Source organism: Molossus molossus, unplaced genomic scaffold, assembly GCF_014108415.1.
Source record: "Molossus molossus isolate mMolMol1 unplaced genomic scaffold, mMolMol1.p scaffold_m16_p_12, whole genome shotgun sequence".
In the NCBI taxonomy this organism is placed as follows: domain Eukaryota; kingdom Metazoa; phylum Chordata; class Mammalia; order Chiroptera; family Molossidae; genus Molossus; species Molossus molossus.
In genome coordinates, this window is record NW_023425347.1 from 12,423,128 (window position 1) to 12,437,984 (window position 14,857).

A 14,857-nucleotide genomic window follows, 5' to 3' on the forward strand; every position below is an offset into this window, starting at 1 on the left:
CTCCTACCAGTCTCTATGTGGCTGCTTCTTTAATTTCGTAGTTGTAGGACTTCCATTCAGCTTGATGTTAGGTGATTCTGAATGATGGTTGTTTTGTAGTTTAGTTGTAATTTTGATGTGGTTGTGGGAGGAGGCAAGTACTGTGTTTACCTATGCTGCCATCTTGACCGGAAGTCCCTAGTTAATCTCTTTTTAAAAATCTTTACCCGAGGATATTTTTCCATTTTTGTTCAGACAGAGTGAAAGAGAGAGGGGAAGAGGAGAGAGAGAGAGAAACATTGACGTGAGAGGGACACATCTACTGGTTGCCTCTCACACAACCCCGACCAGGGCTGGGAACCAAACCACATCCGAGGTATGTGCCCTTGACCAGAATTGAACCCACAACTCATTGGTCTGTGGGCCGATGCTATAACTGCTGAGCCAAACCAGCCAGGGCCCTAGTTACTTTTTTTGTCTCTCTCACATTGATGTTTCTCTCTCTCTCTCCCTCTCTCCCTTCCACTCTATCTAAAAATCAATGGGGGTGGGCAGGAGTAGGGAGGAGGTGTCAATGGGGAAAAAAGGAGAAACATCTATAACAAAAATAAATTAATTTTTAAAAATCATGAAAAAATATCCTTGGATAAGGATGAGCAATACAAACAACAGATAGGAAACATAAAAATGGAGATAGAAAACATAAAAAAAAAACCAGTCAGAAATAAAGACTTCATTGTAGGAAATCAACAGGGGAGTACATGAAGCAGAGGGTCAAACCAGTGATTTGGAAGATAAGGAACCAGAAAACACCCAATCAGGACAGCAAAAAGAAAAAAAGAATCCAAAAAAATGAAGATAGTGGGACTTCCAGTGTACTAACATTTGTATCATGGGTGTGCCAGAAGGAGAAGAGAGAAAACAAGGAATTGAAAACCTATTTAAAACAATAAAGATGGAGAACTCCCCTAACTTGGTGAAGGAAATAGATGAGCACCAATTGTTAATTTTTGAAGTAGCATATACCTTTAAGGAGATCAAAGATAATTCACTATAGTTGAATTAAGATACTGTTATTTGAAGATATAACAGACTATATTTTATTTTTTAAAATGACAATCCTGATCACTTAAAGCAATACAACTCAAGTGATACCCGGCAGTGTTTCTTGACCTGTTCAGACATTAAAATCATTTGGGTAGCTTCTGAATATACCTACACCCAGTTCCCACCACGTGTTTTAGCATATTTGATCTGGGAGTAGAGCCTGGATATTGGATATTTTTAAAGAAGTGTTCAAGGCAATTCTAATAAGCAATAATAGGTGACAACTGTTTAAATAATGTTTATAGAATTCAGTTGCCAGGTTTCTTCTTGAACATAAACCAAATAACTACTCAACTAAAATATAATTAATTTTTTTTTGAATTTTAAAAATAACTGGGGCAAAGCAATATAGCCAAAGTAATGATTTAAAAATATTAGGTTATTATTTATTTTTATATTTCTTGAACCCATGGGATGTTTTCTTGGTTCTAAACTAAGGGGGGCTCAATTTTACTTCTCTTAAGTGTGTGACAACATTCCCTTCCCTCACCAAATTTAAAACATATCTGTATCAGTTTGAAAACTGAGAAAAACATTTTTTTTTATTATTCCTCATCTGAGGATTTTTTAAATTGATTTTTTATTTTAAATTATTAGATACCTGATAACCCTGTATTGTATATTATATAATTTCATATTTTATTAGCCTCAAAACACAGGATTTAAAATACTGAATTTAAGACTTGAAAAAGTCATTTTGAAATGATAAAGGACTTCAAAATTCATGTCTACTTAAAATCTTTAAAAAGAAAAATGCACTATTAATGATCTTGATTTAAGATTAAAAGTGTGCATAAAAGCACTGTATGTCTTTTACCATATTTTCAGTCACTTAAAAAGTGTTCTTTAATGTTTTTCCTTTTGCATAACGTGCAAAATAAAAGGCAAAAAGGTTAAAAGCAAATTTATTTCTCTTGCCAGTGTTTTATGACTGTTAACATTACAAAGTCAATAGGGATTTAAGCAGAATTTTGGTATAAATGACATAACAATATTACCATCACAGTTGAGGGATAAGAGGTGGTCAAAAGAAATGAAAGTGGGAAGAGAGATTCAGTAACACCCCCATTTATTAAACACCACCAAATTAAAAATGAAATAAATCACGATGAATTATAATACAATTTATACATTGAGCGCAGAAAAATTAATAAATCTAACAATATTTATAAAAAAAAGCAAAATCGGTCTTTTTCCAGAGACTAAAACCTGTTGTTCAGTCTGATCATCAACTGCTGCTACACCAACTTTAGAGCCAAATTTAATTTCAAGTAAAAAAAAAATTTACAACCACAGATTTCGCATAAATGGAAACTGGTCTTCCCTTGATTTCCCTTTGAAGTCATTAAGTATCTAAAACTGCTGCACTGCAGATTTCTAATCAACTTCCTGAGGGCTGGGACTGGGAGGAAGGAGCCATAAGGACCTGTGAAAGTGCAGGCTCTGTACTCTGGTCTGCCATCTGGGTGAGGACTGCAGTGGCTACAGCTTCTGCCTTGGAGGTGAACTGACTCCATTGGATGTGCTGACAGAACTATGCAGTATAGCTTCAGTATGTGGACTACTTGGCACTGACAGGTCTTCTGAACTATCATCTTTATCAGCAGTATGATAGCCAGATTTCTGCATGGCGGGTTACAGGACAATCTTTATGAGCCAGAAGAAGCTGTTTCAGCTGTGCCACTTCATTGCTCAGCAGGTGCCTTCACTCATTTTTGCTTCTGACTGTACTGGTTGAGGAGAAGAAGGACCTGGAATTCCTGGAACACTAGGCACCATGGTGACTGGTCAAACAAGTGGGGCTGCAGCTGGAACTTGTAATTGATGCAGGAATAGCAACAGGCATGGTTTGTCCATTGGGAAGATGTAACAGAGGAGGAAATGGACCTGGTACAGGAACGATTGGCCTGTTGGAGGATGGTGCCTGGGTGATTACAGTACTTGAGGTTGGTGAAGGTACTGCCTGCTGAATAATTACACTTGACTCAGAACTTGTAAGCAGCACTTTGGGAACCTGTAATGATGCTGGGCGAACAATAGCTGATGTTGGCTGTGCAGTTTATGCCAATGGTACTTCCTTTTCATCACTGGTAGTAGACTCTGGGTGAGGTAAAGGACTATCTTGGTGAGTAGTTTCTACAACAGATGGTTCCTCAATTTTACTTCTTACGATGGGTGTTGCAAGAGGGGATAAATCTAGAGGCATTTTTTTTAATGTCGTCTTCTGAGGCTTTCTTGAATTCATTCTCAAATGGACTTGCCAACTCATTAAACAAACCCACTTCTTCACAGTTTTCCAAGAATCTTGTTGGTGTTGGGGTCTGATCAGCCACAATGACACTGTCATTATGTGCTGGACCAAATTTCAGTGCCATATCATGTTTATGTTTATGGACAGCCAAATGATCCTCGTTGGTAAAACGCTGGCCACATCCAGGGGCAGTGCATAGAAAGGGTTTGTCATCACTCATTCCACAGGACCTTGTATTACCTGGCAGAATTTACATGTAACTTGAATTTCATTAAGTTGAACAAGTTATCACGTCCTTTTCTTCATGGCAAGGATACTTTCTGGCGGGTGGACCCTGAGCTTTATTTACTCTGCTGCCAGGAATCCCTCAGCTCTGATTAGGTAAGCAGTGCTTCTCAGGTTTCCTTTCTAAGTCACTAATTCATGCTTCTTTCCTTGCCAAGGAGGCCTGTGCTCAGCTGTGTTTACAAACTACTCTCTGTTGATTGTTAGATAGAGTGGAAGGGAGGGAGGGAAGGGAGGGGGGAGGGGGGGAAAGAGAGAGAGAGAGAGAAACATCAATGTGAGAGAGACACATTGATTTGTTGCCTCCCGCACAACTCTGGGGCCTATGATTGAACCTGCAACCCAGGTACATGTCCTTGACCAGAAATTGAACCCAAGACCCTTTGGTCCACGGGCTGAAGCTCCAACTGCTGAGCCAAACCAGCCAGGGCATATATAAAATTGTTTTTATCATTCATTCTGCTTAGAAAAAATAGTTTAAAACAAAAGCAAACTTTCCAAAGTACAAATACCTACACTGTCTTTCATTTATCTTGTGGTGAGTTAGCCCTATAGAAAGGGGCTATTTTGGAAGTGAGGGTGCTTAAGTTCTAGAGATAGTACAGTATAAATAAAATTGGAGGAAGATGGAGGAAGAAGCATATGAGAAATGAGGGTAATTACTAAGTGGGAAAACTTTGCAGAATTTAAAAACACCAATTTGGGAGTGTTTCAAGCTAAATATCATTCTAATGAGAAAGTTTATTTGGTACTTGATATATGTATGTATGTTTCATTTGGTGTACATTCAAAAACCTTTTGTGAACAAATACTAAGCATTTCAAGGTTATTTTACTTGAATACCATGGCAATATTCTCCAAAATTTTTGAATATTTCTCACTAATTCCCTCAATCCCCCACGCCCTTCCCTGAAGTCAAAGGGAACTCTGAGAAGGGAAGAGGAAAACCTGGTGATTCAAGTAGTCTAGACATTCAGCTGACTGTATTATTGAAGAATGATCTTAATATATAAAACTGTACCTTTTTCTTCCTTCTAAGAGTCTGAGAAAAATAAATTTAGCAAGCCAGAGAGCAAAATAAAATATCAACAAATGTTTAGAAAATTAAGCTTTTTCAACTTACTGTGCAATCTGGGAGTGAGATATCTTGAGCCGTTGGTCAGCACATTCAATGATTTCTTCATAGGATGTAACCTTGAAAAAATCAGCTAAGTGCATTATTCTTTGATAAATTCTAGAATTTTTATTTAATTCTTTTGCTTTTTAAAATCTCTACAAGTTGAAGTTCAATTATATGACTCCGGTCAATAAAAGTTTTACAATAGGCAAAACATCTTCCTTATAGTTTGAAAACAGAAGTAGAAATGGAATTACAATGTGTGCGCTCATCATGCAGAATGTGAAGTTTCAAAAAATGGACAGCTGTAGGGAGTCAACTGTGATCCAGCTGTCTTCCAGACAAGCGGTGTATGTGTCAACCAAAGGATATCTTCCATTTGCTCAAAGTTCATGCAGTTTTTTTAAAAAAGCTTTTTATTAATGGTGTATTAAGATATAACTCACATAACACACTGTAGACCCATTAAAAGGTGCAGTTCAGTGGCTTTTCGTGTATTCACAAACATGTGCATTCACCAGCACAATCAATTCTAAAACATCCTCGTTACTCCACAAAGAAGATCTCATACCCCATAGCTGTCACTTTCCACTCCCTCTATACCCCCAGCCCTAGGCAACTACTAGTCTACTTTTGGTCATAGATTTGCCCATTCTGGATTTTTCACATAAATGGAATCATATAATATGTGACTGGCTTCTTTCACTTTACATGACGTTTTCAAAGATCATCTGTGTTGTAGGACATATCAATATTTCCTTTCCTTTCATTGTCAAATAATATTCCACCATATGGATATGCCACATTCTATTCATTCATTCATCGGTCGAAGGACATTTGAATTATTTTCACTTTTTTGGCTATTATGAAGACTGCTGCTGTAAACATTTATGTACAGTTTTTATGTGGACATGTGTTTTCATTTATCTTGGGTATATGCCTAAGAGTAGAGTTGCTGGACCATATTGTCAAAATTTTGAAATATAGAATCATGTAAAGGAAAAGTTCACTTTTTGTAACATTCAATATTATTTTGTATTAATTTCAGGTGTAAAGCATAGTGGTTAGACAATCATATACTTTACAAAGTGTCCCCCTCATATTCCAGTGCTCACCTGGCACCATACATGGTTACTACGATATTATTGACTACATTCCCTATTCTGTACTTTACATCCACAATATTTTGTAACTACCAATCTGTACTTTTCAATCCTGTTATCCTTTTCACCCAGTTCCCAAACCCCTTCTTCCTCTCTGGCAACCATCATTTTGTTCTCTGTATCTATGAGTCTGTTTCTGTTTTATGTGATCATTTATATTGTTCGTTCAATTCCACATATAAGTCAAATTTTATGGTATCTGTCTTTCTCTGACTGACTTATTTCACTTAGCACAATACCCTTTGGGCCCATCCATACTGTTGCAATGGGTAATATTTCATTCTTTTTTTATGGCTGAATAATATTCCATTGTACATATGTACCACAGTTTTTTTATCTACTCCTCTGTTGATGGGCACTTGGGCTGCTTTCATATGTTAATGCAGTTTCTAAAAAGCAAACTAGAATACTGGGTTGGAAAGATTTAAAATTACCCTCAGGGCCTTGGCTGGTTTGGCTCAGCAGTAGAGTGTCAGTTGAGGGTTTGATTCTGTTCAGAGACCCATACCTTGGTTGAGTTCAGTCCTTGGCCCTGATTGGGGTTGTGAGGGAGGCAACCAATCGATGTGTCTCTTTCACATTGATGTTTCTTGTCCTCCCCCTGCTCTATCTGAAGATAAAAATGGGAAAAAAAATCCTTGAGTGAGGATTTCAAAAATAAAATAAATAAAATAAAACCCTCAGAAGGAAGTAGCGATATTAAGACCTGAAGTTGCCGACAGCAGGAGGATAGATACACATGAGGTTCTTTTGCTAACGTTCAGCTAAATGGCTAATGGGGACGCTTTATAACATCCTTACAAAGCCAAAGGAAATCAATAAAATGTATTGTATTAGTCCTCAGATCCTTTCTAGCTCCAAATTTCTATTAATATTTGGCATGGTTTTTAAAGGACACATTTCTGTAAGAAAATTTGTACCTTATTTGTTAAGTTTCCTAAATGTCTTTGATACTTGTCATTTTCTTCAGTGAGTCTGGAACAGTGGTCTTCTTTTGACTCTAGAAGTTTTCCCAATTTTTCAATCTATGGAGAAACATAGGTAAAAATATTAACCTGGAAACAACCACAAAAGCATGACTGCTAAGAACAAATGAGAACTGTGAGCTATACTTTATTCCAATATTCTCTCAAATGGAGTTGTACTATAGGTAAATCAAGAGATGCTATGGACCAACACAGGCAACAATATGGTGGTTACCAGAGGGAGAAGGGGGTGGGGGGAGGTAGAAATGGGTAAAGGGAGTCAAACATATGGTAACAGAAGGAGACCTGACTTTATCTGGTGAACACACGATACAATATACAGATGGTGTATTATAGAATTGTATGCTTGAAACCTTTATAATTTTATTAACCAAAGTCACCCCAATCAACTTAATAAAAATTTAAAGAAGAGATGCTATGAACCAGATCCTAGTTAGGTTGTATTTTAAATAGATGAGCATAGCCTGGCCAGTGTGGCTCAGTGGTTGAGCATCAACCATGCACCAAGAGGTCGTCTGTTTGATTCCCGGTTGGGGCACATGCCCAGGTTGTGGGCCTGATCCCCAGTAGGGGGCATGCAGGAGGCGACCAATTGATGTTCTCGCTCATCAATGTTTCTATCTCTCTCTCCCTTTCCCTTCTTCTTTCTCTAAAAAAAAAAAATCAATAAAGAAAAAAAATTTGGAAAAAAAATAGATGAGCATAAATTAATAATGTTTCAGCTTTTTTCCAATTTAACACTATGAAACAGCTTTGCAAATAATTAAACACCTGTTGGTGAATACAAATACTTATTAGCCCCAACTCTCCACCACCTTCTTTCCATATGTAACCGATGTAGAGACTTCTTTGCTTTTGAGTAAAGTACTAGTGTGCTTGACTACGCATTTTCCGGTTTGATAAATATTCTCACTTGCATCAATGACTGCCGGTTTTAAAAAAGGTTCAGCTCAATGTACGTCATATTGTGACCTAAGGTCCATGTTTTATTTGCAGAGAACATGCTAAAAATTAAAAACTGTATTCTAAAAGTGACATCTAGGATTAATTATCAAAAAAGGATGTTCACAAGTTCCCTTAGCAGTTACCTTAATTTTCAAATCAATTACAGAAGAAAAACAACAGAAATGTTCCCATTAAAAAACAATGTTAAGAATGGCCATCAATCTTCAATGTTTTAAATATACTTACATGTCTATTGTGAAATACCTAGAGGAAGCAAAAGCAAAACAAATCTGCTGCAGCCCTGGCTGGTTTCTCAGTGATTAGAGCGTTGGCCCATGGACCAATGAGTCATGGGTCGATTCCAGTCAAGAGCATGTACCTCGGTTGCAGTTCATCCTTCACCCTGATTGGGGTCCTTTGGGAGGCAGTCAGTTGATGTGTCTCTCTCACATTGATGTTTCTCTCCCTCCCTCCCTCCCTCCCTCCCTCTGCTGCAGAAACAGCAACTAACTTATTTTTTCTTTCTTATGTAAATGAAGCAATGGGCGGATTTCAAATCAATGGTCCTACTCATCTGACTGCATACATTATTTAAGACAGGGAGTACAGATATTATTACCTCAGTTTAACAGATGAAACCAAGGTAAGAGGATTGAAAACATTTTTGAAAGGATACATCCAGAAGTGGAAACTATTTACCAACCATTAGCATAAGGCTTTTTCTATTCTGTTCCTTTGCATCTCGTCTCACTCCTGGAGGGTAGCGTGCCACTCTAACTTCACGTAACCCATGATGTTCTACTGAAGCAACATGGAATTCCTCTTCACTTCTGTTTCTCATTATAGAATTCATGGCATATTTTGAATTTCTTTAATGATTTTCCAGATTATGAGTCCTTCGACTGATTTTTTTTTTCATCCTCACCCGAGGACATTTTTGCATGTATCTTCAGATAGAGCGGGAGGGAGAGAGGGAGGAAGGGAGAGAGAGAAACATTGATGGGAGAGAGACACATTGAGTGGTTGCCACCCACATGACCCCAACCGGGGCTGGGGACAAACTGCAACCGTTGTACATGCCCTTAGCAGGGCTCCTGTCTTTTTTATAACAGTCATTCTAACAGGTTCGAGGTGATATCTTATTGTTGTTTTGATTTGCATTTTCCTGATGATTAATGATGTTGAGGATCCCCTTTTCTCCACATCCTTGCCAACACTTGTTATTTCCTGTCTTTTTTATAACAGCCATTCTAACAGGTTCGAGGTGATATCTTGTTGTTTTGATTTGCATTTTCCTGATGATTAATGATGTTGAGCATCTTTTCATGTACCTGTTGGCCATGTATATGTCTTATTTACAAAAATGTCTATTCAGATCTTCTGTCCATTTTTTTTTTTTTTTTTTTTGGTATGTGCCCCTAGCGGGAACCGAACCCAGGACTCTAGTCCGCAGGCCGATGCTTCAACCGCTGAGCCAAACCGGCCAGGGCCAGATCTTCTGTCCATTTTTAATCAAAATTGTTTTTTGTTTTGAGTTGTATGAGTCCCTCATATAGTTTAGATATTAACCCCTTATCAGATATATGATTTGCAAGTATTTTCTCCCATTCAGTTGGTTGCCTTTTCATTTTGTTGATGGTTTCCTTTGCTATGCAGAAGCTTTTTAGTTTGATGTAGTCCCACTTGTTTATTTTTACTTTTACTTTTGGTGTCAGATTTAAAAATCATCACCAAGACCTATGTTAAGAAATTTACTGCCTATGTTTTCTTCTAGGAGTTTTATGGTTTCAGGTATTATGTTTATTTTGTGTTGATTTTTGTGTATTGTCTAAGAAAGATAGTGGTCCAGTTTCATTCTTTAGCATGCATGTGACTGTCCAACACCATTTCTTAGAGATTGTCCTTTCCCCTACTGTATATTCTTGGCCCATTTGTTGTAAACTTACATATGTGTAGGTTTATTTATGGGCTCTTTATTCTATTCCATTGATCTGTGTTTCTTTTTTATGCCAATAGCATCTTGTTTTAATTATTATAGCTTTGTAATAGAGTTTAAAATCAGGGAGCATGATGTCTCTAGCTTTGTTCTTCTTTCTCCAGATTGCTTTGGCTATTTGGAGTGTTTTGTGCTTCCATACAAATTTTAGGATTGTCTATCTCATTCCTGTGAAAAATGTCATGGGAATTTTGATGGAGATTGCATTGAATTTATAAACTGCTTTTGATAGTATGAAAATTTTAACAATATTAATTCTTCCAATTCATGAGCATGAAATATCTTTCCATTTATTTGTATCTTCTTCAATGTCTTTCCTTAATTTATTCTGTTAATTCTTTTTATTATATATTCTAATAGGTGTGTAGTAGTATTCATTGTGGTTTTATCTCTTCATGATGACTATTTTTTCTCATGTGGCTATTTGCCATCCATGTATCTTCTTAAGTGTCTGCTAAAATCTTTTTTTTAATTATTATTATTTTGTATTAGTTTCAGGTGTAAAGTATAGTGGTTAGACAGTCATATACTTTACAAAGTGTTCCCCTGATATTTTCCAGTACCCACCTGGCACCATACAATATTTTTTACTATATTCCCTATGGTGTACTCTACATCCCCACAACTATTTTGTAACTACCAATTTGTACTTTAAAACAAAATTTTTTTTTTCCTTTATTGATTTTAGAGAGAGAGAGAGAGGAAGGGAGAAGGAGAGATAGATAGAAATATTGAGAAGAGAGAACATCAATTGGCCACCTCCTGCATGCCCCCCACTGGGGATCTGACCCACAACCTGGGCATGTACCCTGACCGGGAATTGAACCAGCTACCTCTTGGTGCATGGATCGTCGCTCAACCATTGAGACACACTGGCCGGGCTGTACTTCTTTTTTTTTTTAATCCTCACCTGAGGATATTTTTACATTTATCTTCAGACAGAGTGGGGGGGGGGGGGAGGAAGAGAGAGAGAGAGAGAGAGAGAGAAACATCGATGTGAAAGAGACACATAGACTGACTGCCACCTGCATGACCCCAATGGGGGTTAGGGACAAATCGCAACGGAGGTACATGCCCTTGGCTGGAATCAAACCTGGGACTCTTTGGTCCGCAGGCCAACGCTCTAACCGCTGAGCCAAACCTACCAGGGCCCAATTTGTACTTCTTAATCCCTTCACCATTTTTGCCTTAGCCCCAAATTCTCTTCCCTCTGGCAACCATCAGTTTGTTCTTTATCTATGAGTCTGTTTCTGTTTTGTTTGTTCATTTATATTGTTCTTTAGATTCCATGTATAAGTGAAATCATGTGATATTTGTCTTTCTCTGACTTATTTGACTTAGCATAATACCTCTAGGTCCATCCATGCTGCCACAAATGGTAAGATTTCATTCTTTTTTAGGTTTTGCCCACTTTTCAAATTGGGTTGTTTATTTTCTTATTATAGTAGAGTTTTGAGGGTTATTTACACATTCTCAACACAAGTCCTTTATCAGATCCATGACTTGCAAAAATTTTCTCCCAGTTTGTGGCTCATCTTTTCATTAAGAGCTAAATATTTTAAAGTTAAAAATATATTTCAAAATAGAAAAGTTTTAGAAGACAGTCTATTAAAGTTAAATCACTGAAAAAGTGTAAAATATTTTCATGAAAGCATACAAAAAAAGTACTTTTTGTTGTGGTTAATCCTCACCTGAGGATATTTTTCCATTGATTTTTCAGATAGACTAGAAGGGAAGGAGAGAAAGGAGAGGGGAGGGGAGGGGAGGGGAGGGGAGGGGAGGGGAGGGGAGGGGAGGGGAGATCAGAGAGACTCGTGGATTGACTGCCTCCCACATGACCCCGACTGGCAACCCAGGCACACACCCTTGACTGGGGAATCAAACCTGTGACACTCCAACAGGCTGAGCCAAACGGGCCAGGGTCCAAAAAATACTTTTAATATGTAAAATAATATTTATGTAATAAGTTAAAAGGTGGGGTGGCGGCAACATTTTTCTTTCATGAAGGAGTATACTATGAGATAATATTTGAACATGGCTATTTGACTAATATTAATGAAAGCTGTCCTTTGGTGGCGTCTTCTCCTTGATGTCTCAGAAATGCTATAAGGCTTCAGAGCTGGTTGCTAGGAAACCTGAATCCACTCAAAATCTCCACCACAGAAAGGAGATTTGAATAAAGGACGAAAAAGTAAAGGTCAGTAAAGTGACTTTCTATGCATTTGAGTTAACACAGCAGGAAATAAAGACCACTGTGAGTCAAGCAGATGATAGCTCAGGAGAGGAACAGCTCTCCAAAGCTTGTTCTGCCCGAGACCTTCCCATTCTCCAGACAGCTCACAGAGGTGACACTCTCCGCTTGGCTGTCCTCTACCTGGCCCTAGCTATCTAGATTCATAGATCCTGTGCCTGGTGACCCCACCCCCTCCCCTACCTCCTGTATGGTCTATGATTCTCGAGGTTTCCCTTCTAGGTTTTTAGCATGGCACTCATGCATGGTTTTTGGCCTTGCGTAGTCCTTTGATTTTTGGCACCCTCTTTTGCCTCCGGTGAAGATCTCAGCTCTTATGGAGAAACCCTTCCCCTGCCCCTCCCATCTCCCCAAGTCAGTGCCCACACCTAAGTGAAGGTAGAATAAATCAGATTTGGGGACAAGTTAAACTGAAGAAAAAGCAAAAAATCTTTAAATGGGTACTAGGCCCAGAAATATGTACTCTACAGATTTAACCCACTTTGGCTTGGAAAGCAGTCTGGAATCTGCACATAGTGGATGTTACCTATTCTGTCACAATTCTTAGTCTTTAAAAATATAACACATTTGTGCCCTGGCCGGTTTGGCTCAGCGGTTAGAGCGTCGGCCTGCGGTCCTGAGAGACCCGGGTTCGGTTCCCGCTAAGGGCGCGTACCTCGGTTGCAGTTTGTCCCCGACCCTGGTTGGTTGTGCGGGTGGCAGCCACTCGATGTGTTTCTTTCACATCGATGTTTCTCTCTCTCTGTTCCTCTCTCTCCCTCCCACTCTACCTGAACAAAAAGTGAAACTATGTCCTCGGGTGAGGATAAAAAAAAAAAAAAAAAAAAATATAACACATTTGTTAAAATCTGTGTTAAATGAGAATTGTTAAAATCTGCAGATGAGACTTTCTCACAGATACAATTAGTAAAAGCAACATATTGAAAAATATTCCATCCTACTGCAAGGATAAATTAAAAGGGAAATTGTTTAGAAAAATTTCAAGATGTTAGCAAGGTTTTGGTGGAACAGTATCACTGACACACTGATGCCTGCGAGGTAAAGTTCAACTCCTTTGGAAATTTACATGCATATTTATAGTTTTCAAAGCAGTAATCTCATTTCTGTAATTTATTCCAAGGAAATAATCTACAAAGGAAAGTCTCTCCAGATAAAAGTAGAAAGAACCTAAATATTAAACAAGGGGAATAGCTAAAAAAAAAATTACTGAGCCCAGCCATTGTGGCTCAGTGGTTGAGTGTCGACCCATGCACCAAGAGGTTGCTGGATCGATTCCCAGTCAGGGTACATGCCCAGGTAGTGGGCAGAATCCCCAGTGGGGGGCATGCAGGAGGTGGCCAGTAAGTGTTGTCTCTCATCAATGTTTCTCTCTCTCTTCCTCTCCTTTCCTCTCTATCTAAAATCAATAAAGAAAAAGTTATTGTATTTCCATGCTATAGAATATTATGCAACCATTAATAATTATATACAATCTATAATGATAGCACAGTAACATGCAAAATGTGTTATATATTAATTAAAACAAAATTTAAGAGTTTATGGACACTCAGATTTCAACTCTGTAAAAGTAAGTGAACAAAGCAAAAACTGGATGTGTCTGAAATGTTCTAGTATAAGCTATGATTTATTCACATGTTAAAATACTACATAGGAATGAAAATGAGTAAATTACAGCTATACCTACCACAAGGAAGAGTCTTGCAATCATAAGGTTGAGGAGGAAAAACTTAGAAAAGGATATACAAAATACAATTTTAAATGATATGCAAAACAATATTATACATTCTTTGCCCTGGCCAAGTGGCATGGCTGGTTGGAGTGTCGTCCCATACACCAAAAAGGCTGAGGGTTCGATTCCCAGTCAGGGCACATACCTTGGTTGTGTGTTTGATCCCTGGTTGGGGTTCGAATGGGAGGAAACTGATCAATGTTTCTTTCTCACATTGATGTTTCTCTCTCTCAAAATCAGTGAACATATCCTCAGGTGAGGATTAAAAAAATAAAATTAAATTAAAAAATAAACAATGTTATACCTTTTTAAAGGTAAATATGTATGCAGGAAATAAAGAAATGCATGAGCCCTGGCCGGTTTGGCTCAGCGGTTAGAGCATCGGCCTGCGGTCTAGAGAGACCCGGGTTCAGTTCCCGCTAAGGGCATGTACTTCGGTTGCAGTTTGTCTCCGGCCCTGGTTGGTCGTGTGGGTGGCAGCCACTCGATGTGTCGCTTTCACATCGATGTTTCTCTCTCTCTCTCTCTCATCCTCTCTCTCCCTCCCACTCTATCTGAACAAAAAATGGAAAAATGTCCTCGGGTGAGGATAAAAAAAAAAAAAAAGAAATGCATGAAAGGTGAACCCCATATTCAGGTTAATGGTTACCACTGGGTGGAGGGGCCACAGGGGACTTGAATTATAATCACACTTTGTTTCTTAACCTGGGTGGCAGGTACATGAATATTTTTTATATTAGTTTTCACATAATTTGGTGTGAAATATTTGGAATACATATTTTCAGAGATAGCATCACAGCCCTTACATAGTGGAGACAAGAAACCAGGTCTAACAAGACCTCCGCACCCCAGCGTGCTGGGAGGGCTGAGAGCATGTGCAGCAGTGTGTTCTCCTACCTCCCCAGCTCCCTTCCCTGGGGGGCCACCCACGTGAGCTGGAGCACATGGCACAGACGCAGACCCACACAAGTTGCAATGGGCCTTGCCACTTATCTTGAAGCAGCAGCCTCCACGGGCAGGCTGAGTTAGGCCGAGGAAGAGCACCCGT

At 38.6% G+C, this 14,857-nt stretch overlaps 1 protein-coding gene and 1 pseudogene across 1 annotated transcript in view; both read right to left on the reverse strand.

The window, feature by feature from the left end:
- Positions 1 to 2,778: 2,778 nt before the first annotated feature.
- LOC118626203 lies at positions 2,779 to 3,748 on the reverse strand (annotated as a pseudogene).
- A 984-nt stretch (positions 3,749 to 4,732) lies between these two features.
- Positions 4,733 to 14,857, reverse strand: part of CAGE1 (cancer antigen 1) — a 39,348-nt gene continuing 29,223 nt past the window's right edge. The window contains exons 10-11 of the mRNA XM_036257038.1: positions 6,823 to 6,927; positions 4,733 to 4,816 (exon numbers count right to left, since the gene is read on the reverse strand). Coding sequence (XP_036112931.1) covers positions 4,742 to 4,816; positions 6,823 to 6,927 — 180 coding nt within the window. The 3' untranslated portion in view covers positions 4,733 to 4,741. The remainder of the gene's footprint in view (positions 4,817 to 6,822; positions 6,928 to 14,857) is intronic.